Genomic DNA, 24486 nt, shown 5'->3' with positions numbered 1-24486 from the left:
TATCTAGAAGTTCCTTTTATTTTTTTTTCTCTCTCCTATTGGGCAAGAAAACACAAATGTCTTGCTACGTACACCCCCCCCCCCTTCTTCAATTTTCCCCTTCCCCTTCCTTTCCAATTTTACCTTCCACCCCTTCTTTGCGTGCAGGAGTGCATCAGCCATCTTCTTCCGAAAAAAAAAATAAGAAAAGAGAGGAAAAAAGAAACCCCTTCCCCCTTCATTTCGGCCGCCGTCAAAGTAAATGCCATTCAACGTTTCATTGAATAAGAAAAGAGAGGGAAATCACAGGGACGCGACCGGACCCTTTCTTGGAGGAGCGTCCCCGCAATTTACTTACAGCGCCGAATTGAATTGTGGGTCGGAATAAAATAAAAAAAGAAAGAGAATAAAGGAGTGCGGTGGGAGGAAACTGGGAGGAAAGAGAGAAGGAAAAAAAAAACCACCAGAGGTCATGTGCATAGGGAAAGGAGAAGAGAAAGAAAGAAGGAAAGAAGGAAGGAAGGAAGGAAGGAAGGACATCTTCAAAAGAATTCTTTATCTCTTTCCCTCAGACCTGAGTTTTTAAGAGGGGAAAAAAAGAGGAACCAGCAAAAAAAAATCCTGTTTTCCTCCCACCCCTATTTTTTTTTTCGCGTCTCTTTATTCCCTCCGCGGTATCTCGTCCATATGCAGCGGACACGAGGTAAAAGGAAAGAGAAAAAGGGGGGGGGGGGGTGTACGGGATAAGGTTACTCCCGAGGGCAGAGCCGGTATAATCGAGCACTCTTTACACTTTGGAGTCGTACAAACTGGACCCTACGCCGGGCTGTGCCCAACTCTGCTGGCCTTCAGGGCAAGGGCGTAGCAAAGAAACTAATTAACCATCCTAACGGGTATTAGCCCTTGCCATCTTGCAGTCCCTACTGATATTATAAATGCGAAGGTCTTTTTTTTTGTCTGTTTGTCCTTTCACTCAGCAACGAAGCATAAGTTTGACATGATTTTTTGCACATAGATAATTTATGGGCCGAGGGGAGTGAAAAAAAAAGGATAAAATTAAATTTTACAATATAAAATCATAGGAGGTAGGTCATAGACACTAAAACAGTGACTTTGTGTCATTTCTCTCTATGACCGCCACACGTTCATATAGTGCAACTTCGTATCTTTCTCCTTGGCGAAACCCATCCGCTTAGTGAAGCTCGCAGCTGCTAGCGAACTAAAGGCGCAAATAAAAGTTTAGTTTATAACTTCGTCAACAAATGGCGTTGCTTTAAATTTGTAATGCACTATCGTTTGTTGCGTCTGTCACGTCTGGCCTACGGGTTATTACACACTAGAGTAGGTATAGTAGTAAATATGTAGTTGCAACACGGCACAGAAGGACTGGGAAATAAGATTTATGCCATGACATTCCAAAAATTGGGATAAAAAAGTATATAATTAAAAAAATATATATAGACCCAAAATAATGGAAAAATCCCAATTGGCGGGGCCTAATATCTAGCGCTTAAAATAACTAACATATGGCTCAATATTTGGCCACTGAATTTGAAATTTTTTATGAGAAAGTAGCCTCTTTGAACGCGTATTAGGACACAATCATAATCAGTAGTACATAGTAAAAAGGCACTTGTAGGCCATGTGAAAGCCAAAAATGCGTATTCTATTAAAGCATCATTTTTCAGTCCCTTTTCTGTGGACGGGAAGTGGTGGGGGAAGAGAGTTCCACGCCAATCCTCTCAGACCCCCTAAGCAGACCTGTAAAAACTGTATTCTTGATACAGCTTCATTTGCCTCATCTATCCCACAAATCCTGGCTATGCCCATGCTTAAAGGGGATAGGGTTAAGATCGAAAACTCACCACATTGGTTTTAACAGCTTTACTCCCACAACAATTTTGTAGCGTTAAGACTCGTTCTCACACGTCGTTTAGATACTCACCCCCCCTCCCCCCCCTCTCAACCAGGCAATTCTTTATTTAAATTTTATTCAAAAATTTTAACTCGATACCTCCCTTGCATTTTTTTTCTGCTACAATTATTTTCAAAATATATCCAATTTAGTGTAATAAATGAAGGTGTAACATTTAGCTTAAGTATTCATAGTTATTACCACTGGTGCGAATTGTTACGCCCATTGTATTACACAAAGTGAACATCTGAGAGTTAAAATTTTATAAATAGCCATCAAATACAATAAATGTATAAGTAGAGTATTTTTACTAGAGTTAAGATATGCTAGTGAAATGTTTGGTTGGTTTCGTTTTAACACACACACACACACACATATAAATATATATATATTTGTTTTGTAAATTGAACATATGGTTTGTTATAATACAAATATCTATGAAATCACTTAATTAATTTCATAGTATGTATAACCAAGCCAATATAAATAATTTTCGATAAACTACTCAAACATACATTTACGGCGAAGAAAATAATGTTTGATTAATTGCGCCGGTTTTAATTGATTTTCAGTCTTGATGTGGCTTTTGCCATTTAAGTTATATCTTAAATTACTGGCTTATTGCTAATAACAGTTTTGTTTTTACTTAATCGATTATTCCCCTTTAATTTCCAATACATTTGAGAGACAAAAAGTAAGCTAAAACACGAATCATTATTACTAATTAACCATTTTACGTGTTAAAAAATATATATTTTTGTAATTTAATTAATTTTTTTTATATACGGCCTCCAAGAACCAGATGAACACATACACCGTGAAAATCGCAGGTTTTTTTTAAGTGAAACTTATTTACAGTCTGTACAATAAGTCGAAGCGATGACGTCATCGGAGCGTAAAAGAAATGGAACGCTCAGAAGGCAGTGTAAAGTGCAGCGGGCGTTTGATATCTAATTTTCGCACTTACATGCTTGCATTATAGCGCGCTATCAATGTTGCGCACATCCTCAGCTTACACGTGTGTCAAATAATTGTGAACCCTACAAATTTCCTCGCCGTCTGCCTGCAAAGTTTCACTTTTAACGAGCTGGGCGATCACGAACACAATTTTTTTTCTAATCTGCAACATCTAAGCTCTCGGTTTATGACATTTTTGTTAGGAGTAATTTCGCGAATGGTACGGCAAGTGGCACGGAACGGAAATGTGTAACCACAGTACCGGTCATATGTGGCAGATGGTGCGCGAACCGAAGTTCACGAAGCCAATAGTAAAACTTTATGGTATTAACTGTTTTAATGAATCTCAAAAAGATGGACTGCATATATATATATATATATATATAAAATCCCGTTTAGAAAATGATGGCCAAAGCCAGGGTTAGTAATTTGTCTTCAAGTATTTTTTTTTTTTCCTTTTACGGGAGCCGTTTCATCATATACTAGTTTAAAATTTCTGTCTGCCGTTGAAATGATTCGATAGTCGCCGAAGCTGCTACCGGCAGCGAATTCTAGCGGCGGATGCTGAAACTACGTGTGATTCGCGTCCAGAAATGTAACTGAGAAAGGGGGGTAAAAAAGAAGAAAAAAAAACAGTTTGCGTTAGAGACCTGAAAAATTCGCGGATTCATTTCGCGACAGGGTAGAATCCAAATACTTTTGCCTTTTGGCTGCTTCAGTGATTGTGCCACAGTTTATCTGAAGGACTCTGGGCCAATGGGAAACCTCCAACAAAAGAAGCATCGAATCACAGTTAACAGGCTTCACGAGTCATTAGCCGAGCAGATGAAAATTTTTCCGAGTGTATAGAGGATGAAATCGCGAATTTTTCCGGTCTCTAGTTTGCGTATATTGATCAGGCTCGTCGTTATTTTAAAGAATTTAACATTAGACTTCGTGGCCGAGGTTAAATGTTACACGGTGCGCGGAAACTGGGAGTAGGGAGCGCCTGCCTGTTTCAACCCGGCCGCAGCCGCCATGAATGCCTCGGGCACAGGCTGTCGCGAACAGTCGAATGGTCCTTGTCCGCCGGGGGGGGGGGGGGGGGTGAGTGGGGGGGTTAAAAGAGGGGAAGTGAAGTGACGGAGCGGGGATGTGGGGAGGGTGGTAGGGGCAGGGCGGGCGGGATAGGGTATTGATTAGCACGTGTGCGAAGGGTTTCCTAGTTAGCAAGGCCCCGTTGGAAAGGAGTGTTTTGGAGGGGTTGCGAAGGGTAAGGGGGGGGGGGCATATCGGGCGTCCATCCTGCCTTTGGGTCCACTCGCAGCTTCCCGAAGGGAAGAAAAAAAAACATATCACTGAGTCACTAGCCGGATGACCTTCGGAAGGAAAAAAAAAACAGGAAGGAGAAATTTGCGATACGCACGGTTGACGAAAGCCGTGAAATTATATTTAAGATGATCTCAACAGTGATCATCGCGTCAGGCATTTACATTTTTCTACTGACTAGCTAAGTATTTATAAATGAATTAAAACTCTAAAATCTATATAAATATTTTTTTTTCGAGTTTTAAGTGCATTATTAATTACTTTTTGTGTCTCAGACAAATTCATTTTCAAACGTCAAACTTAAAAACCGCTGTTCTTAGGTAAGATAAAAAAAACCACAATGCGGAAGCAGCTAAACAGATAATTTCATCCGTCCGTCCGTAGAAAGATAAAGGTTGGCGAAGTTTTCGAGCCATCTGATTGGCCGAATGTCTCGTGACGGATGGATGAGACGGATCATCGAAAGTCCAGCTTTTAAATCTTATAATTTGGCTACTGATATTAGATACTGGTCCATATAATGAATCACAATTATTTATTGCGAACATAAATTGAGTTCATAAAATTTTTCAAGGGTGTTTATGTAGGTGAGATTTGTTTTAAACTTTTTTTTTTAGTGTGATATGTGCCACGGTAAACCACGATGGCCTTAAACCAAAACATTGATGACGCACGTGGGAAAAAGATATGTTGAAACTAAGAAGTTTGTGTAATGGAAAAACGAATAACATCGCTCCAGTCCTTTATTTATATTTTATTTCTTTTAATTATTTGCATGCAAAAATTTAAAGTTAGTAGGTAATATCTAGAGACCGGAAAAATTCGCGGTTTCATCTCGCGACATGCTAAAATTCAAATAATTATACCGTTGCGCTGCTTCTGCTATTGGTTCACTGTAAATATGTAAGACTCTAGGCCAATTAGAGATTTATCCAATCACACGTTACCCACTTGAGATGCCCACAAAATTCAGCACCCAAATAAACAGGCGCCGTTTGCCCGAGTAGGCAGAGGATCGTGGAGTCTATCCAGAAGGTCATTGAACTCGCGAATTTATCCAGTCTCTAGTAATATTAAGCCGTGTAAGTATAACTAGGGACACCTATATTTCGCGAATACATTTCGTGTCTAGGTACATCGCAAAACACAGTACTTTTTTTTTCCTTGTAGTTATTGGCTGTGGTCGGCGAGAGGTGTTTTCCCGCACTTGACGGGGCCAATGGGAATGTGGATACCGTACTGCTGCACGCACACGATTCGCCATTACTCTAAGAAAAAGCTACAGTGTTTTGTGACATGCCTTGACACGAAATGAATTCGCGAAATACAGGTGTCCCTAAGTATAACTAGAGACTGGAAAAATTCGCTAGATCAATGACCTTCAGGATAGGCTCTATGATCATCTGCCTACTTGGGCAAACGGCGCCAGTTCATTTGGGTGCTGAATTTTGGGGGCGTCTCAAGTGGGTGACTTGTGATTGGATAATTTCTTTGATTGATGGTCTCTGATCGGCCAAGAGTCCTACATGTTAACAGCGAACCAATAGCAGAAGCAGCATAACGGTATAATTATTTGAATTTTATCATGTCACGAATTGAACCAACGAATTTTTCCGGTCTCTAAGTAAGTATAACTTCTAACGCGCGTGCATAATTACGCGGATCCAAAAAAAAAATTTTTTTGTTCCCTTTTCTGAGCGTGTACTTTGGACGGAAGTGGGGGAAGGCAGTTGTTCGTCTCTTTTTGCAGGCAAGCTGTGGCTGAGCGACGCGGATTTGTGGCGCGTGGCTGCTCGTCAGGCCGGGGAGCCAATTAGGACCGCGACCTTGCATGCGAGGTTTGGCATTGGCACAGGTGAGTGGATCAGCCACGCCCCTCCCCCTCCCCTTCCCCCCTTCTCAGCCCCCGCCCTCCCTCAAGCTCCCGCGGCGCTGCTGTCAACTACACGCTGGGTCAAGAGAGAGATGCATGAATGCTTCGTGCGGGTGTGTGTGTGTGTGTGTGTAAGTGCGCGCGCTCGCATACACCGAGAGAAAACGTTTGCTTGCCTCAACAAAATATTTGTTCATATATGGCGAAATAAATATAATTTGTTAATTAAAACAAATATTTTGTAGTAGGAAAGGTACTGTTGACCCAACGAAATGATTTTGTCAACTCAAATGTGTATTTGGTTGGGTGTAACAAATTAATTTTGTTACTTACCAAGTTTGGTTAAGCTAACGACATATTTTGTTAAAGTAAGTAAATATTTGTTTCGCTACATACAAACAAACATTTGTTTGATTCAAACGAACCTTTTTCTCTGTGTACAAAACAGGGAGACAATTTTTTTTGTTATATTTGTATTTTTAAATTAATGTTTTTTTCAGAATGCAACGTATAAAAAAATCCTGGCCGACTTCAGAAACTTACCGTGCGAGAACACAAAACTTCCAAAAGAAGAAAAAAAATTAAATAAAACAATAAATAAAAAAACAAACCCAGGTACAATTCAAAACAACTTTTAAATGTGCCTGCAAATTGTCATCTCTTCAAATTATTTTTTTTTTAATTTGTAAATATTTAAACAATTAAAACCAGGCATGAGAAAGCAAGTACATGTAAAAACGTAGCCTGAAACCAAAAAATAAATTGCGTGCGTGGAGTTCGCAGGCAACAGAAGTGAATCTTATTGCTTATTATTAGAGACCTGAAAAAGTCGCGGGTTCATTTCGTGTTATGCTAAAATTCAAATAATTATACCTTAGTGCTGCTTCTGCCATTGGTTCACTGTTAATCTGGAGGACTGAGGGCCAATTAGAGACCCTCACTCATAGCAGTGTCGCAACACAGGCCACCCAGTCGAGAAGACTCACAAGTCAACAGCCAATGGACAGTTGGCATTTGCCAGAGTGTGTAGAGGATATTGGAGTCCATCCTGGAGGTCATTGAACCCGCGAATTTTTCCGGTCTCTACTTATTATATTATTAATTATAGAAAATATAATTCTCTTTGGCTGAGGTCGCAGTTTTATATATATGTATGTAAGTATGCAGGCGTTAAATTATGCTATTGCGCAAGTATGTAAATCTGCAAGAGTGCAATTATGCAAGCATGCTGCGTCATTTCTACCTCTCCCACTACCGTCTAATCATCTACCGGTCCCCTCACCACGTACCTAACTATTCCCCTCATGCGCTCGGAATTTTCGTAACGCTCAAAAACTGTGGCCCCTTCCAGCAAAGAAGTTTCACTTCAAAAATATGAAAATATAGAAGTAAGATAATTTGCGGAAAACTGTAACAGACGGTTACAAGGTAAAACAAACTCTATACCCACCCCCCACCCCCTTGAGGATCCACACATTCAACTTCACGAGCATGTTTATGACTAGAACCGTTCTAAGAGTAAACATTTCCGTACTGTTTATGCACAAACCTTAAAAAGTGTAAATATTCCGCGCTCGCCTTTTGAATTGGTAACATTAGCCCGCTTGTACTGTCTGGAGGGTGGGGGGAGAGCGAGCGTAGGCAAGCCAGTCGAGCAGCGGAGTCGCGCGGAGTAGTCTATCATTCCAGGGGCAGCACCTGTTTCACACCCATGCTGGGAATCACAAATATTAGCGACGCAACGCGAAAAAAAAAAAAAGGTCGCGTTTGTTTCTGACGTGAACACGTCTTATAAATCGAGATGCAAGTATTAACCGGAAACGGGATATATATGTATGTATATATATATATGTATGTATATATATATATATATATATATATATATATATATATATTGCAACGTTATAAATGGTGACATGGACTCCGTACGTACACACAAAAGCTGGGGTAAGAGTTCACGCATGCGCAAATATAAAACAATAATTTTGTATTCACGGGTCACAACGAGTAATAAACAGTTTTCTCATCTACTTCGAGAATAGATTCTGGACACACGCTTGAACCGATTTGGACGAGATAAAAAAATTATCATTTTGTGCAGATAAAAAGTGTATGAAAAGTTAAAAACAAAAGTTTACGATGCAACAACTGCGAGAAGAAATTACGAAGAATAAAGCGATAAAAATTAAAATGTCGAGACGTATGGCGAATCGATACAATCGGGAATGCAAGAAACGACCATCAGAAGAAAGAACAGCTTGGGATTACTCTAAAAAGGAACAACTCCCCGGTACCGAACGAGAGAGAAAGAGAGTTAAGATGGCGGACGTCAGAATGACTAGTTCTTGTACTTCCCATTCACACGCCGTATTCACTTTAAAAACTTAAACGGCCGTGTTCTGACACAGACTTCCCCAATTTTTGTGAACCTGTGTTTTTTTTTACCCGAGCGACGAACATTCATAAACGATAAAATATATAACGTGTCTCGCCATCATGTACGCACCAAAACCTACGACAGCCATTCAGCCTGCAAATTCTCGCATTTTTCTGTTTTCAGGATAAACTTCACGCAACTTGCACACATGCATGTTGGTGTCTATTTTCCATTGGCCGCTTTTTATGTTCTAGCCTTCCAGCCGAATTGCGTGTGATTGTGTCATTCAGAAGCATCAGCTGAATTTAATCTCGTGGATGATGACGGGGTGGGGTAAGATAGTGTCGAACCACTTTGTCCAGAGTTTGTTTTCAAATTATTTGAATTTGTTTTTGGAAATGATAGATTTTTAGGATTTAAATTTTGAAGGGCGGAGGGTGATATATGCCCATCTCCCCTTTTGCTTACGCCCCAGGGAGTCCTTTAAACATTCGTAATAATTTTATTTTTTTTTGTCCTTCGGGGGCGTGTCCAAGGAGTAGAGACCTCAAAAATTCGCGGGTTCATTACGTGTTATGCTAAAATTCAAATAATTATAAATTAGTGCTGCTTCGGCCATTAGTCCACTATTAATCTGGAGGACTGGGGGGCCAATTAGAGACCCCTCACTCGTAGAAGTGTCGAATCACAGGCCACCCAGTCGAGACGACTCACAAGTCAGCAGCCAATGAACAGTTGGCATTTGCCCGAGTGTGTAGAGGATATTGGAGTCTATCCTGGAGGTCATTGAACCCGCGAATTTATCCGGCCTCTACCAATGAGACCACAGTTCAAGTGTGTAGTGGTGTATGCATTCCAGGTGAATTTTCACGGGTGTCGATAACATAACGGATGCCACTTAATTTTCCGCGCGTCTCAGTAAGCTCGTACATTTTTTTTTTAATATTTACGAACAGGAAAAATTCGCGGGTTTAATCGACCTCTAGGATATACTTCACGATCACTTACATACTCTGGAAAAGACGACACCTGTTCATTGGCCGCTTACTCGCGAGACGTCTCAAATACTTTGGCCCTTAATTCGGCACTTTCTTGATCTAGTGTTTTCAATCGGCCACGTGTCTACTGACAGCACACCAATAATAGCCACACAGTGTGGAAGTAAAACGCGTCCTGAATGGCCCGGATAAATAAGGCTATAAATATTTATAGAAAAAAAATACACCGTTAAAATGTTTTCATTTTAAAAAAAATACAGGTACTAAGTTTATCCGCTTTGAACATGAATCCGCGAAAACAATCTTAATATACTAAGAACATATTCAAGAACTTGTTAAGACGCCTGCAAAAACACTTTTATTTTTTCTACAAGATCTTAAAAAAATAAGAACTTGAAAGTCGAAATACGGGGCAGTTTCTACGAAGATATAAAACTACGGAGAACTCTTTTTTTATTAGAGTTGAATTCTTCGTTGAAAAGTCCTTACATTTACGGTCACTTCTAACAGTGTACCTGCATCTCAGCATTACCAATTTGTTTTTGTTTTTTTAATGTGAGATTGAAACGTTTTCAGTGGAACTTTGTGCCACTGTTACATGCTACCAGCTTCAAAATGGGCGGTGCTTTCTTCTTCTTCCCTTCCCTTTTTTTTCTTCTTCCTCCTCCTCCTCTCCTTGTCCACTCCATGCTAACTCCTTCAAACAAAACTCAATTTGAATAGGGAATAAAGTGCGAACAGTCGTTTTCTCCCCGTTCGACGTCCATTATAAAGTGATCCGAGAGGGCTCCTTCACTCTTCCCCCCCCCCACCCTCCCTCCCTCCACCCGGTTACAAGCTTGGAGACAAGAGAAGAGGGAGGGGGGACACACTTGTCCCTTCCTCTTCCGAGCCCCCCCCCCCCTCCTCGTCCGATCGCAAATGCGTTTTAAAAGTGCTCCGACATTTACGGGGAAGTTCCAAAACACTTACTGAATCACTTCCTTCCTTTCCCCTCCCCCGTCTCAGCCATCCCCCCTTGTCCATCCCACCCCTTCAATCTGGAGAGTCCCTCTCTTTAAGCCAATACATTCAGAGCACAAGTACAGCTGGTGAAGAAGATTCACGGCTGCAAACCCTTAAAAAAAAAAAAAAGCCCCGAAGATGGAGGAGACGGAGCGGAAGGGCGAATTGCCGGCAACAACACCGATCTCCAGTCAGGCAGGAGGCATCCCTTCCCAAAATCCTCATCTTGTTCTTAGATTACTTTACAGATGGATAGCGATACGCAGGGGCAGGCATTTTTCTGCGAATAAAACCTGAACGCCCATTAAACTGCAACCAAGGTGTAGCCGCGCACTAGCGGTTTCTTGCTCGTGATTTGCGGCCGTCTGCGAGAGAAGTCGTAGTATTATTTTACCGAGTCACCCAGGACACGTTTGCTTCCGCAATGAATTCAAGCAAAACTTCATGCTCCAATCCCTCTGTTCGTGATTGGACCGCAGTTATTTGGACACGCCCCTCCACGACCAGCCAGCCAGTGCCAATTAACAAAGAGGAAAAAAAAAGTTTTCGATAAAGAAAATCGACCAATGGGGAAGGCAAACGTGGGAATGAGGGACACCTGTGACTTTTAATTCCACCCTGAGGCCAGACGAATCCACTAAATTTTTGGGTCTCCACATATGGAGTATTATTAGAGACCGGAGAAATTAGCGGATTCATTTCGCGATAATCTAACATCAAAACAAGTGTACCTTCGTACCGCTTCTGCGATTGGCCCACATTTTATGTGGGTAACTGAGAGCCAATGGGAAACCATAAACCAAGAAAGTGCAGAATTATGGACAAACTAGTTGAGAAGTCACGCGAGTCAGCAGCCAATGAAAAGATGACATTTCCCCGAGTATGTAAAGGACTGTGGAGTCTATCCTAGAGGTCAATGAATGAACCGGTGAAAATTTCCGGTCCCTTGCCATAACGAATTTCTATCGTTTGATATTTATAATGTGGCTTCATTAAAGTATTTAATATGATTTAACGCGATATCTGAAGTTAATGATGACTGCCTGCTGCAAATAGTTTACCTTGTGAAGTCAAAGTGCATTTAGTTTTTAGTTAATATTTGAGGATGGCTACCATTGAAATAAAATTGTTATTCGTCACTATAGCCTTTGAAAATCTATTAATGTGTGATCAACTCATTGAAGAAAGCAAATTTCCGATGTGAAACAATAAACAATTTTTGATGGCATAAAAATATGTCGATACCAATACGGTGTCTTTCAGTCCTTATCTGCCTCCCTGAAGGGGACCGCCTAGTCAGGGACTGGCGCGCAGTCTTCTAGTAGTGCATAGGTAGAGACAGGAAAAATTCGTGAAATCGTTTTTAACGTTGTTGTGCAGTATGGATAAAGAGAATAACATCGAATATAAAAAGGGAACTTTTAAAGTTTAAAATCAATTTTAATGGCTACTGCGTCATTATTTAATTTTAGCTAGCCTTTCAAAATCATCAGATTTTTTTTATGATTTTTAAAAGGTTAAATACAAAATTGTTTTTTTTCTGAGATAAAATTTGAACTATACCACGCATCAATCACCGGCAATGCCTTTACACCCAAAATTTTTTAGTTGTTTATTCAATTCGGTTCTCATCCATACCACACAAAAAGGTTTTTGAAAACTGAACTTTGACAGCTAATTGAGCGGGAAAACCCTGTTGTTGTGGCTTCTTTCGGTTGTAGCCACGTCGAAGGCGAAGATACCTATCGCTGACGTTTCGGTCGACGTCGTGGGTGACCGCTCTCTGATGATGGCGACTGCAAACGTCGACCGAAACGTCGGTCGGTGATGTCTAGCCTTCGACGCGGCTACAATCCAGGAGCCAAGCAACTCCGGACAATGGCCGCGGAAAACCTGCGATCTTTTTTTATAAACGCGCACTTCATTTTTTTTTTCATTTTGTTGAAGTTCGGCAACTAAAATAAAATCCTACAAGTGTAACAATTTAAACGTAAAAAAAATATCCAGTAATGGGGACTGTCAACAGAAGTGAATACTTAAAACTTTGTTTTTAAATGTGTAATATGACATCACTTCTACACGTCAAATGTACGTCAGAAAATGATTTTGGTATTATATCAGTACGATGTCAGCATGATATCATTTATCCTTACATCATTTTTTAGTCACAACAGATGCCAGTGGTGGCTATGTAAAAATTACGTAAAAATTCATTACCTAGCTATTACTTACCAGTGATGTCAGACCTAGGTAATGTATTCACGTGGTCAAATTAACTTCACTTACTGCTACTACAGCTTTCGGTGATGCGCACTCAACAGATTTTACCCATTCAAAAAAAAAGAGTCCAACACGCACATGATACAGTCGAGTATATACGATGTATTAGTGTACATAAGCGTATACATGTACACAGGCCGCTGCGATTCGCCAGTCTGGCGCAACACGTCACTAGCATGTCGGTGACGCGAAACCATAAGTTTTGCCCCCTACCAAAAATCACTCAACGCGGCTAAAGAAGTTTTCACTTCAAAAAATTGGTTGTCTTTAAAGTCGGTTTACGGACGATATTTTAACGTGACAACGTAATAACAAAACATTTATGAAATGATTGCATACTTTTATGAATAAAATTGAATCATTTTTATTGAATTTTCACTATTTTGTATGGATACAAAGAAGGAGTGAAATGAAATCTACAATTTAATTGTTAAATTTACATTTATTTGCACTTATTAATTCAAAAATTGTATATTACTTTGACGGAGAGATTAATTTAACTATAACTTATATACATGTTTGCTATTTAACTTCTTCCAATCTGTTATTCTGTTAAGGATAGGACGATGATAGGAAAAGTAGGAAACGAATGGGAGTGTTTCAAGTTTAATGTGCCTCGAAAAAGTCAAATCGATGGTTGTTCCAATCGAGTGGAAGAGAGATAGATGCGGCGCAAGCGTACAATGAGCGTAACGGGACACAGCGTAACGGGATAAGGTGCGTAACGGGACAATTTTTCGTGCATGCAGCCGGCGTTCATCGATTTATTAGACGTTGTCACGTCAAAATGAAACGATGACCCGGAACAGGACATACACCCCCGTTCGACGGGTCGAAAATTTCCCCGGACTTTCACGCCATTTTATGGCGTTCGTGCGTAAGGACCGAACAACGGATGGTTTCCCGTTCCGCGAGGGGGGGGGGGGGGATGTTACCTCATCGAGTGTTTCTTTCGCCTCCTCTCGGCCCGGTCATAAACGTGTAGGGTTCCGCTAAGCGTTGCTTATTGGCTCGACGCGCACCCCGGGCTCCGCTACACGGGGCCAATTAAAATCGTCCGGGAGATGCGGCGAGACAATAATAATATAAAAAAAAGAAAGCGAGAATATTTACTCTGCAACCGTGGAAACTTACAAGTCTTGGTCTCCCGTGGGGCGTTTCCTCGTCATCCGAGAAGAAAATCCAGCGAAAGCTAACGATTTTTTTTTTTAATGTTTTACGTGACACAGGTATTTTTTTTTGGGTGGTAAGTATCACCTACGAGATGAAATAATAACACCTCAAAAGGCTGCAACGTTTCTCACGTCTTGCACTGTCGTTTACAAAACAATGATTTTTTTTGACGTGACAACGTCTAATAATTCGATGAACGCCGGCTGCACGCACGAAAAAGTGTCCCGTTACGCTCATGGTTCCGTTACGCTGTCGGCGAGTGCAGTAATACTAGATTATGTTACAATTGACTAAAAAATTATGGTGATTCATGTAATTGATGATACATATTTGATTACAGTTTATTTATATGAAAACTTGATCATAATTATATTTAAACTTTATAGCTAAACGCCAGTTTTTAAAATTAATTACAAGTCATCTACACGTGAACTGTTTCGTCGACTGTTTATAAAGTGAAGTGAAAAGTTAATGTGGTTTTCATTGCTTATTACAACAACAATTTCGGCAATAAAGGTTAATTATTCTTGCATTTTAAAAAATCTGATTACTAGTTTAACTTCAAGTATTTATTCTTTTATTATTAAAATAAAAATGTTTCAATTTTCATTCATAAAAATATGCAACCATTTCATCAAATGTTTTGTTATGACGTTGTCACGTTAAACTATCGTCCGTAAACCGACTTTACAGACAACCAATTTTTTTTACGAAAAAATTTAAAAGTACTACAAATTTAAAAAAAATCAGTATCTACAGTTGTCCAAATTCGCTGTTTCCTTGTTATTTTCTGTTCCTTTTTGCAACTTTTGTCAGCCCACTGTGTTCTTCTGTGATGTTGTATATATATATATTTTTTTTTTCTGACCGTAATTAATTGTGTTCCACGTGATTATCTGTGCTGCATGTGAATTAAAATTTTTTGCAATCGGCTGATTTTGGATTGTTTTTTCAGTGTGTTTTTGGAATGCAGTGCTGTAAACCAAAAAAAAATTGACGCAATGTATTCTTAAATACAGTTTCACTAGTGCAAGAACGATTCAAAGAGAGAGAGAAAAAAAAAAAGACCCTTTTCGACTGTGAAGTCGAGGTGTAGGAATTGAAACATCACATCGAAGGATTGGCCGGGCCCAGTTCCCCAACCTTCTCCCTTCATCCCCCGCCACGGCTGTCACACGACACCAGGATCCCTGCTTGTAGCTCGTGACCAAGAACACAGCCCATGGCCGTCGGGCCAGCCTCTCTCCCCCACACAAAGGCGTCGCAATAATTCAACACGATATTGCCCCTCTATCCGGAGACTCTTCCCGGGGAAATACTTGAATATCACTCGGGGGTAGGATGTCGATTTCACCACCCCCACCCTCCCCCCCCTTTCGCTTCCCTGTGCTCCACCCCTTCATCTGCAGCCCTTTCCCTACCCTTTTTTTCCGTCCACCATCACGTGGCTTGCGACCTCTTTCGGGGAGGTGTTTCAATATCAGGGCCCCGTCCGGAACAGAATAAATAATAGTTCCTACACGTGTCGCTGCGAGGCGCCACGTTGCCATGATGGGCTCACCGCCCTTCCCCGTTCCCCGCCCCACCCCCCTCCGCCTACGAACAGGTGATATATCGGCGCGCCAATACTTTTCCCATGGACTTCTTGAGGGGATTATGATTGAAGGGTCACGAGGTAAGGAATTGGGGGGAAGGAAAAGGGGGGGAGAGAAAGAAAGAGAGAGAGAGAGAAAGGAAACACGAAGGGCAAGTACAAGTGTTTTTTTTTTTCGAATTGGGATGAAAATGTGCTTCCAGGCTTCGACGCTCCTTCGGAAATTCCCGGGAGATTTATCGTCCCCCACTCCCCATCATCACCATTTCCCCTTCCCCCCAAAAAAAGGTTTTTATATCATTTTTTTTTTTATGCTCTCGGAGCACCCGTGGGCCGAAGTCAATAGTGACCGGTTGTCTTTCTTCGAATAATGCAGCGATTCGCCTCTTTCCTTCCGACAAGGCGACACGGCCTGGAACGAGTTAACTTGACACAAAGACTTACCTCGTGAGTGTGACAGAGAGGAGGTTTACCCTCTTAAGGCCCCCGCCTACCCGGGCACACACGCGGTTCGCAGAGCTCCAGGAAAAACAACGCGATTACAAAACTACTCAAGATATCCCAGTGGGGATCTGGTTACGAAAAAAAAAAAAAAAAAAAAAACATTTAAGTGTTCACAGTGGGTCGAAAAGTACTTTTGATTTCGGATTAAGTTTTTAAAATGAATTTTTAGGATAGTTAAAATGGCTAAAACTCGTGTTTTCAAAGTAATGTTTAGGCGTAAAAATAACTAGTACAGATTATTGAAAGCACTCAAGGGACTTGCATTACACCTTTATCTTCATTTCTCCGCCTCAAAATGTTACTGTCACAGTTCAAATTTCACAGTTATCCTGTGACGACGAGAAGACTGCGCGCCAGTCCAGACAAGACACCGCGCTAGAAGCACCAGCGAGCGTCGCGCTTATCATCCCGCCTCACTAACACACACACACACGCACGCACACACACACCTGACGCCTCGTCAAATCATTCGTACATTTAAATATATATCTTTGTAATTTTAACCGATGTTGAGTTCACTTTATTTGGACATGAAACAACAATAACAATCGTAACAGACAACCTTCTTTTTTTCCCTTCCTTAGTTTTCAAGGAAACCCACAACCAGGCAGTCGGATCTCTGCGCGGTATCTACGAGTAGATCCAGCTGTCTGAGATTACGAACAACATTTCGTTTACTTGCTGTTAATTCTCTGTTTGAAAAATCCGTACACTTAACAGTAATTTCTAACAGCGCAGGCGCGGCAGCCTAACTAGAGGTTGGGCCTTCATCTAGGTTTGTTTTAACATCTCCCCTCCTTCCCCCCTCCACCAAACGCATGCTGCGTAACGCATCCGTGACCTAACGGGACGTGAACAACTCTTTTATGATTCTTTTCTTTTTTTAAGGAACGCACCACGAAGCGTGCCGTACCATAATTTCATAAGCCGCGGAGGTTTATGAGTTGATAATTGGGTTTCGACTACCGTGAAATTCATTAGTGTAGGAGAGACGGAAGGGGTTGGGGGGAAGTGGTGTTATGCACGAAAGCTAGTAAAAAAAAATAGGTCAACATGAACGCAATTATTTCTTCGTTGGTTTTTTACTGCCGTGTGAATTAACACCGAAGGAAAACAATTAATTAGAAGAGACCGGAAAAATTCGCAGATTCATTTCGTGATATATGATAAAATTCTAAATAATTATACCGTTTTGCTGCTTCTGTTACTGGTTCACTGTTAATGTAAAGGACTCTTGGCCAATTAGAGACCGTCAGTCAAAGAAGTCTCCAATCACGAGTTACCCACTTGAGACACCTCAAAATTCAGCACCCAACCAACAGTCGCCGTTTTCCCAAGTAGGTAGAGGATCATGGAGTCTATCCTGAAGGTCATTGAACTCGCGAATTTTTCCAGTCTCTATTAATTAGTGGACTTTTTGCGGAGGTAAAAAAATTGACCGTTTGCTAAACTTCTGACACGCTGTGTTTAATGTCTCACGCGTTTTATTTTATGAATAAGTGACTGATTGACACTTCAATGGGCCAATAAAAATATGATTCGCACGCACGGGAAAATGACCTCCAGGATAGACTCCATAGTTCTGTATATATTCTGGAAAACAGCACCCACTAATTGGCCGCGGTATTGTGAGACGTCTCAGGCAGTAGTCTTGTGAGACGTCTCAGGAAGTAGCCTTGTGACGCGGTAACAGCTTTGTTCGAGGTGTTTTTCATCGGTCCTGAGTCCTCCAAACGAGTTGAGAGCCAGAACAAATACACTTATAATACAAAACTCGGACAAGAAATTCAACGTAGGATTCTTCAAAATAATTCCGAACGTGATAAATGTACGAAAATTGTGTTTTCAACTACATTTCCTGACGCGCATCACACGTGGTTTCCGCACCCGCCGCTAGAATTCGCTGCCGGAGCAGCCACGTCGACTATGAAATCATTTTATTAGCAGACAGAAATTTTAAAACTATATAATGATACGGTTCCGTTAAACGCGAAAAATCGCTCGGTAAAAATGTCAAACACTTGCTATGACCCTGATTTTCGTCAAGGAATTTTATTGAATAGCTGCATCTTGGTTAAAATTCTTCAAACAGTTAATTCTTAAAAGGTTTCCCTTTGTCTTTGTGAATTTGTTTCGCGTCATCCGCCATAGATAGCGGCACTGTGGTTACACATTTCCGTTCCATTCACATAATTACTTCCACAAAGCGCCGTACACCGAGAGCTAAAATGTCAACATATCAAAAATCGCATGCTTTAGGTCCTTGGCCCCATGTAGCTCGCAAAGGCCCCACCAATGGATACCCTGCTGTTGTTTTTTTTTACAGCCGCGTTATTTTTACACCTCGGCGCATCCACCCTTTCCATCCATTTCCTACTTGTGTCACTTGGTGACCCATCGGCGCTACTGTGGTCCAGATAGCAAACAGACCTTCCCCTTTCCTCCTGCCTTTAAAAAAACCACACACATGCACTCACAAAAACACACGCCAAAACACACGCAAAAACACACGCAAAAACACACTAAACACACTAACACACAAAAACGCAAACACACACACAAACACACTCACTCAATCACACACCCACACCTCAACACGACCGGACGCCTACGAAACTGCACAGAACAAAATTTTATGTAGGTATATCTACAAAAGACTCCTTCGAAAACCAGTTGATAGTAAATATTCTTTAACACTACAAGAAATATACTGTAACTTTGAACAATACATGGCAGTGGTTTTTTGCATACATGAAATACTTTTTTTTCAAGATGATACCAAAGCATTATTTTATATAAGTATTAATTGAAGTTTTATTCAAACATAATTTTTTAAACCACGGGAAGATAATCGAATGTTAAATAATTGAAATTTTTTTTTTCGTATCATGCTTATTAATTTGCGCGGTTGATACTGGAAAACTATTCAGGGAACGGTTTGCAAATCAGGTACTGTGACAACACAAAGCATAAATGCCCGGGTAGGAATTTTCATGTCAACGTACAAATATATCTTTAATATTTACGTGAAATTTCTGTTCCGTTTTCAAAAAAAAAATTACTGAGTAGTAACGACGAGAAAAAAAAAGTGTGAGCGGGGCCCGCCTCGTCAGGGGGGTGTGTGTGTTAGTGAGGCGGGATGATAAGCGCGACGCTCGTTGGTTTTTCTAGCGCGGTATCGCCTCTAAGCGAAAGGCTCTGAACTGACTCGCAGTCTTCTCGTTTTCACAGGATAACTGTGAAACTTGAGCGGTGACCGTAACATTACACGGCGGAGAAATGAAGATAGAGCTGTAATGCAAGTCCCTTATGTGCTTTCAAGAATCTGTACCGGTTGTTTCATGCCTAAAAATTACTTTGAAAACATGCGTTTTAGCCAAGCGCGGCTCCAGAGGAAGGGCGCAGGGGGCGATAGCCCCTTCTGAGCCCAAATTTTAGTTCTTATTTCTTTGTAGGGAATATTAATGCTAACTTAAATACTTCCGTTAGTGTGCTAAACTCTTCTTTCAATCAAAATTCGTACGAAAATAGCTACTAAATGTCAGTATTTGAGACCATATATTTAGTGAATATCCCAAGGGCAATGTCATGATTGTTAACTGCATCCTCCTGTGTGTGAGACCCCTGCACGAGAGGTCTTCCCGGAGCCGCCATTGGTTTTAGCCATTTTTAACTCTTCTAAAAATACAGTTTAAAAACTTAATCCGAAATCAAAAGTACTTTTTCGGCCCTCAGCGAACTCTTAAATTCTTTCCGCAAGCAGACCCCCAGTGGGATATGTCGTATAGTTTTGAGATCGCGTTGTTTTTCCTGAAGCTCTGCGCACCGCGTGTGTGCCCGGGTAGACAGGGGCCTTAACGGTACCACGCGCGTGCTAGGTTGTCGGTGGCATAGTTGTAGGAGGGGATGGTTGAAGGAGGAGTGGTGGGGGGGGGGAGACTAGACCTGATCAGCGAGCAGAACACGTCGGCACGCATAAGGCCGAGACGTGAGCGTGTACGCCCGTCTTCCGGTATAAGAGTGAGTGCGTGCGTAGCTTGCGGTGTCGTGTCGTGATAATCGCCACGCACCTGACAAAACCACCCAGACAACTCGTTATTAAAGCGCGCCACACTTTACGAATTAAAAAAAAACAACAACAATACTAATTACCATTTTATTCAGCACGTGTGAGTTTCTTTATCTTTCGCGGTCTCTCGGCTTAAAAAAAAAAAAAACGCAAATCTGCAACCTGGTACGTGAATGGTCAGTAGATGCAAAGCTGGGATGAAGTTGTCAATTTTTCCTCCACACCATTGTAATATTTCAACGCCAGAAATTGGCGTTGATGGTTGATAAATTTCTAAAATTTTGTGATTAAAAAAAATCAGTCACATAAAACGCGGCCGTTTAAAATTGTTTCCATGGTGTGGTTTTGCAACATTTCACCGCAGGCCTACGTGGTATATTCACGCAGTGGTGATGCAGTCAGTATCTGCGTAGTCCGAAATGGGCAGGCAATATACAAATACAATAAATAAATAAAAACATTTACATAGGCAAACACGAACATAGAAGCAAAATAAAATGAAGAACAAATGTGAAGGGTAGACTAGGATATAATATCCAAGCCTTTACAAAATAAATTATTGAATTACATTGACTGTGTACATGTAAATTAACATGTGTGGATTTTGTTAATATTGCTGAAAATAATACATCAGTTTTATTAGTAGCAACTCAGATTTCACCAGCGGGCTGATAGAGCAATCTTATTCTAAATTAATAAAAGAGAGAGGTTTTATGAAGTTTTCGGAGACAGTAAGGCCTAGAGGCGTGACATTTGGTACGATGGTTCTCCACAAGAAATGGTCGAAAAAACGGTCGTTGGTGGGGGGGGGGGGGGGGGGTTATGTCCGTTGGCACCCCGAAATGATTCCAAAATAATTTTTTTAAAGCGGTTTTTGACTACATTTTTTAAAAATATTTCCTTGTAACGGCTATTGCATTATGATACTTTCTTCATCTTCTAGCAGCTTCTATTGGATTTTTTTTTTCTCATATTTTATTCACTTTCTGATTTTAATCAGTCTTTCTGTAATAATTATCTTTGCCATTTGGCATTAGTTTCAAAATGGTGAATTTGAAGGCCATAAAAACAGGTGTGTCTAAGATGGCGTGTGGTATTACAAACTATTTCTTGGTAACTGGTTTCTAAAGAAACCTTTGTAAAAGTACAGGAAAAAAAAATTCCTGTGCTATTTATAATCCCGTCAAGCATATTCGATAATCCTGTGTAAAATTGTTACTTATTATCATTCGTTCAAATTTTTTCAAGCAGAACTTCTTTACTGAGGGGAACAAAAAATTTCGAGCGTTACGAAAATTCCGATCGCACGAGGGGAATAGAGAGGTACGTGGTGGGGGAACCGGTAGTTATTTTATTCAAAGAATCTACAATTTATTTATGCGTGTGGAAAAGAGTTACTGATTTGTGCAACTGAGATAATAATTATATTTCATTTTCATATGGATAGTTTGATCGAAAATGGAGAAAAAAAAATTCTATATATTAATAATGTTCGCAGATTTTCATGGCCATTGACTGAAGTAGCTTGGCTTCTGGGTTGTAGCCGTGTCCTCTTGGCGAATAATTCACCGACGTTTCGGTCGACATTGCAGTCGCCATCATCAGGGAGCAGTTACCTAGGTATAACTTGGTCAATCATGGTGTGGCCCATCGATTCGGACGGTGACCATCCTCCAGAGGACGAAAGGTAGGTACCTAGGTAACTTGCTCCCTGATGATGGCGACTGCAATGTCAACCGAAACGTCGGTGAATTATTCGCCAAGGACACGGCTCAATCCAGAAGCCAAGCTACTTTATTACTATCTATACCTAATCAATAGAGACCGGAAAAATTCGCGGGTTCAATGACCTTTAGGATGGACTCCAATATCTTTACACACTCGGGCAAATGCCAACTGTTCATTGGCTGCTGACTTGTGAGTCGTCACGACTGGGTGGCCTGTGATTCGACACTTCTACGAGTGAGGGTCTATAATTGGCCCTCAGTCCTCCAGATTAACAGCGGACCAATGGCAGAAGCAGCACTAAGGTATAATTATTTGAATTTTAGCATAGCACGTAATGAACCTAATAAAAAGCAACGAGTTTCACTGCTGTGTTGAGTGGACTCCACGCGCACATTTTTTTTTTTAATGCAAGCACACGAAATATTAATTTCGAGTCGCAGACACGCCTCGGCGACACCACGTGAGGTCTCTGGAGGAGGGGGGTGGGGGGGAGAGTCGAAGCCGGGTTTAATCGTGCGTCGTGCGGCTGGGAAGCCGTGTCACCAGGTCACACAACCGAGGGACCCGCCTCGCTTTCGAAGCGCGCGTCCCACAATGCGCGCATGCGCGGACACGCGCGCCCATTGTTCCTCACCTCCCTCCACCCCCATCCCTTCCGCCATTGTTCAGCTACCCGCGGACGAGGTCTGAGCTGGCGGTTTGACAGCAGCATTAAAAAAAAAAAAAACAATACGTAGGGTCATGTTATTTTTGCGAAAAATAAAATTTCCGACAAGCTGTGAGTTAAAAAAAAAAAACTCTATAGCTAGAGGCCGGAAAAATTCGCGGGTTCAATGACCTCCAGGATAGAATCCAATATCCTCTACACACTCGAGCAAATGACAACTGTTGGTTGGCTACTGACTTGTGAGTCGTCACGACTGGGTGGCCTCTGTGATTCGACACTTCTACGAGTGAGGGTCTCTAATTGGCCCCTCAGTCCTCCAGATTAACAGGTGGACCAATGGCAGAAGCAGCACTAAAGGTACAATTATTTGAATTTTAGCATAGCACGTAATGAACCGGCGAATTTTTCAGGTCTCTATCTGTAGCATTTTCCGTTGTTTCGTGGTCGGCTGGGTTTATTTCAGGCGCATCTCTACTGCCAGCGCACCAATCGCAGCCATCCAAGTATACGGAAGCAAACTCGTCCTGAATGGCCCGGCCAGACAGGGCGATGTCTTCTCTCGCAGACGGCCGCCAATCACAAGGGATCAATGGCATACCATGTTGCAGTCTAACGAGCGATCAGATTATTTCACGAAAAATGCGCCGTACAGCCTGATTCTGAATTCGACCGACGAAATTCATAGCATGTATCTCAAAACCACGGAAAATATAATCGAATAGTCAATGATTTGACTTTATTTTATATAAAACATGCTTATTAATGTGCACATAGGCCTATATTACTGGAAAGCTATTCAGGGAACGGTTTACAAATAACTTAAACTATATGAGTTTCTGGGACAGCACAAAGAATAAATGCCCGGTTAAGCACCCGAACCCAATGTTGACTGCGAACACTATTTTTTAGGTATATAGTTGTATTCATGTAAATGTACAAATATATATGTAGTTTTACAGATTTTTACAAAAAAAAATATAACAGTGTGTTATGCATTCCACACTCCAGATTTAAAAAAAAACCTAAATATTGCAGGAATAAGCTGTATGCAATGCGTCATTAGTAAAAGGTAATGAAAATATTGGTAATTAAAATAAGCATCCACTATTAAGTTCATTCTCTGTGTTTTCACAACTGAATAACATGGTTTCTAACTTAGATAAATAAAACAAAAAAATAAAGTAATAAATAGTGGGTGAAACCCACATTTAAAGTTTGGCTTTATCAAAAGCACCGAAAAAAATTTTTAATATCCACTACTAAATATATTTTGTTATAAAACAGGATAAGTCTTAAATTGACCGACTCTCTCTATCTCTCTCTTTTTTGCTCTCTCTATCTATCTATCTATCTATCTATCTATCTATCTATCTATCTATCTATCTATCTCTGGCAGCAGGTTCATCTCACAAAGTAAGTTGGAAAAATATATAAATAAGACTTATGTTCTAAAGTGCGTCGAAATGGTGGTTACGACTTTGAAATGAGAGCTGCGCAACATTTTTATTACAATCTAGTTGAAGTTCCTGGCGTTGGCTGAGCTAAACCTGAGTATGAAGGTTTTTTTTTTTTAAATCGTATGTAGACAGTAATTTCTTAATGTATACGCCAATTGTAAAAAAAATTACCAAGGCGAGACAAAATTATTCTTTAAGGGTTAGTAAAACGAACTGTGGGTAGTTATGTTTAACGTCAGGTGTAAAACATTTCTTCAAGGAACGAAAAATTCTCTTTTGTGAGTTGGGAAAGGGGATGAGGTATTATTTTTTGTAATCTCATGTATTCAGTTAACAGATTCTTTTATAACAAAAAGAATCAGATGCAGACCATAATTTTCCTCCAATTTGGAACGAAAAGTGTGCAAAATTTGATCAAGTTGTAAGGTAGACGGGGGTGGTTTTTCAAAATATCATGTAGATATTTTGATAGAGTGTACATTTATTAAAATAAAATACAGGCGGCTAATTATCTCTTAACCTGAACGTCGAGTTTGGTAAATTTCATCAATAAGTACCAAAATGAAAATACTGCTCTAGGGGTAGTAACGGTAAATTAAGTG

General features: G+C 40.7%; 1 protein-coding gene across 1 annotated transcript in view; it reads left to right on the top strand.

The window, feature by feature from the left end:
* LOC134541378 (protein nubbin-like) overlaps positions 1-24486 on the top strand; it is a 303008-nt gene that overhangs the window by 129364 nt on the left and 149158 nt on the right. Inside the window, exon 4 of the mRNA XM_063384802.1 lies at positions 5910-6014. Coding sequence (XP_063240872.1) covers positions 5910-6014 — 105 coding nt within the window. The remainder of the gene's footprint in view (positions 1-5909; positions 6015-24486) is intronic.

Source organism: Bacillus rossius, chromosome 18 (genome assembly GCF_032445375.1).
Source record: "Bacillus rossius redtenbacheri isolate Brsri chromosome 18, Brsri_v3, whole genome shotgun sequence".
NCBI lineage: Eukaryota > Metazoa > Arthropoda > Insecta > Phasmatodea > Bacillidae > Bacillus > Bacillus rossius.
Note: the sequence above shows the minus strand (reverse complement) of the source record. Positions and strands in the feature narration are given on the sequence as shown.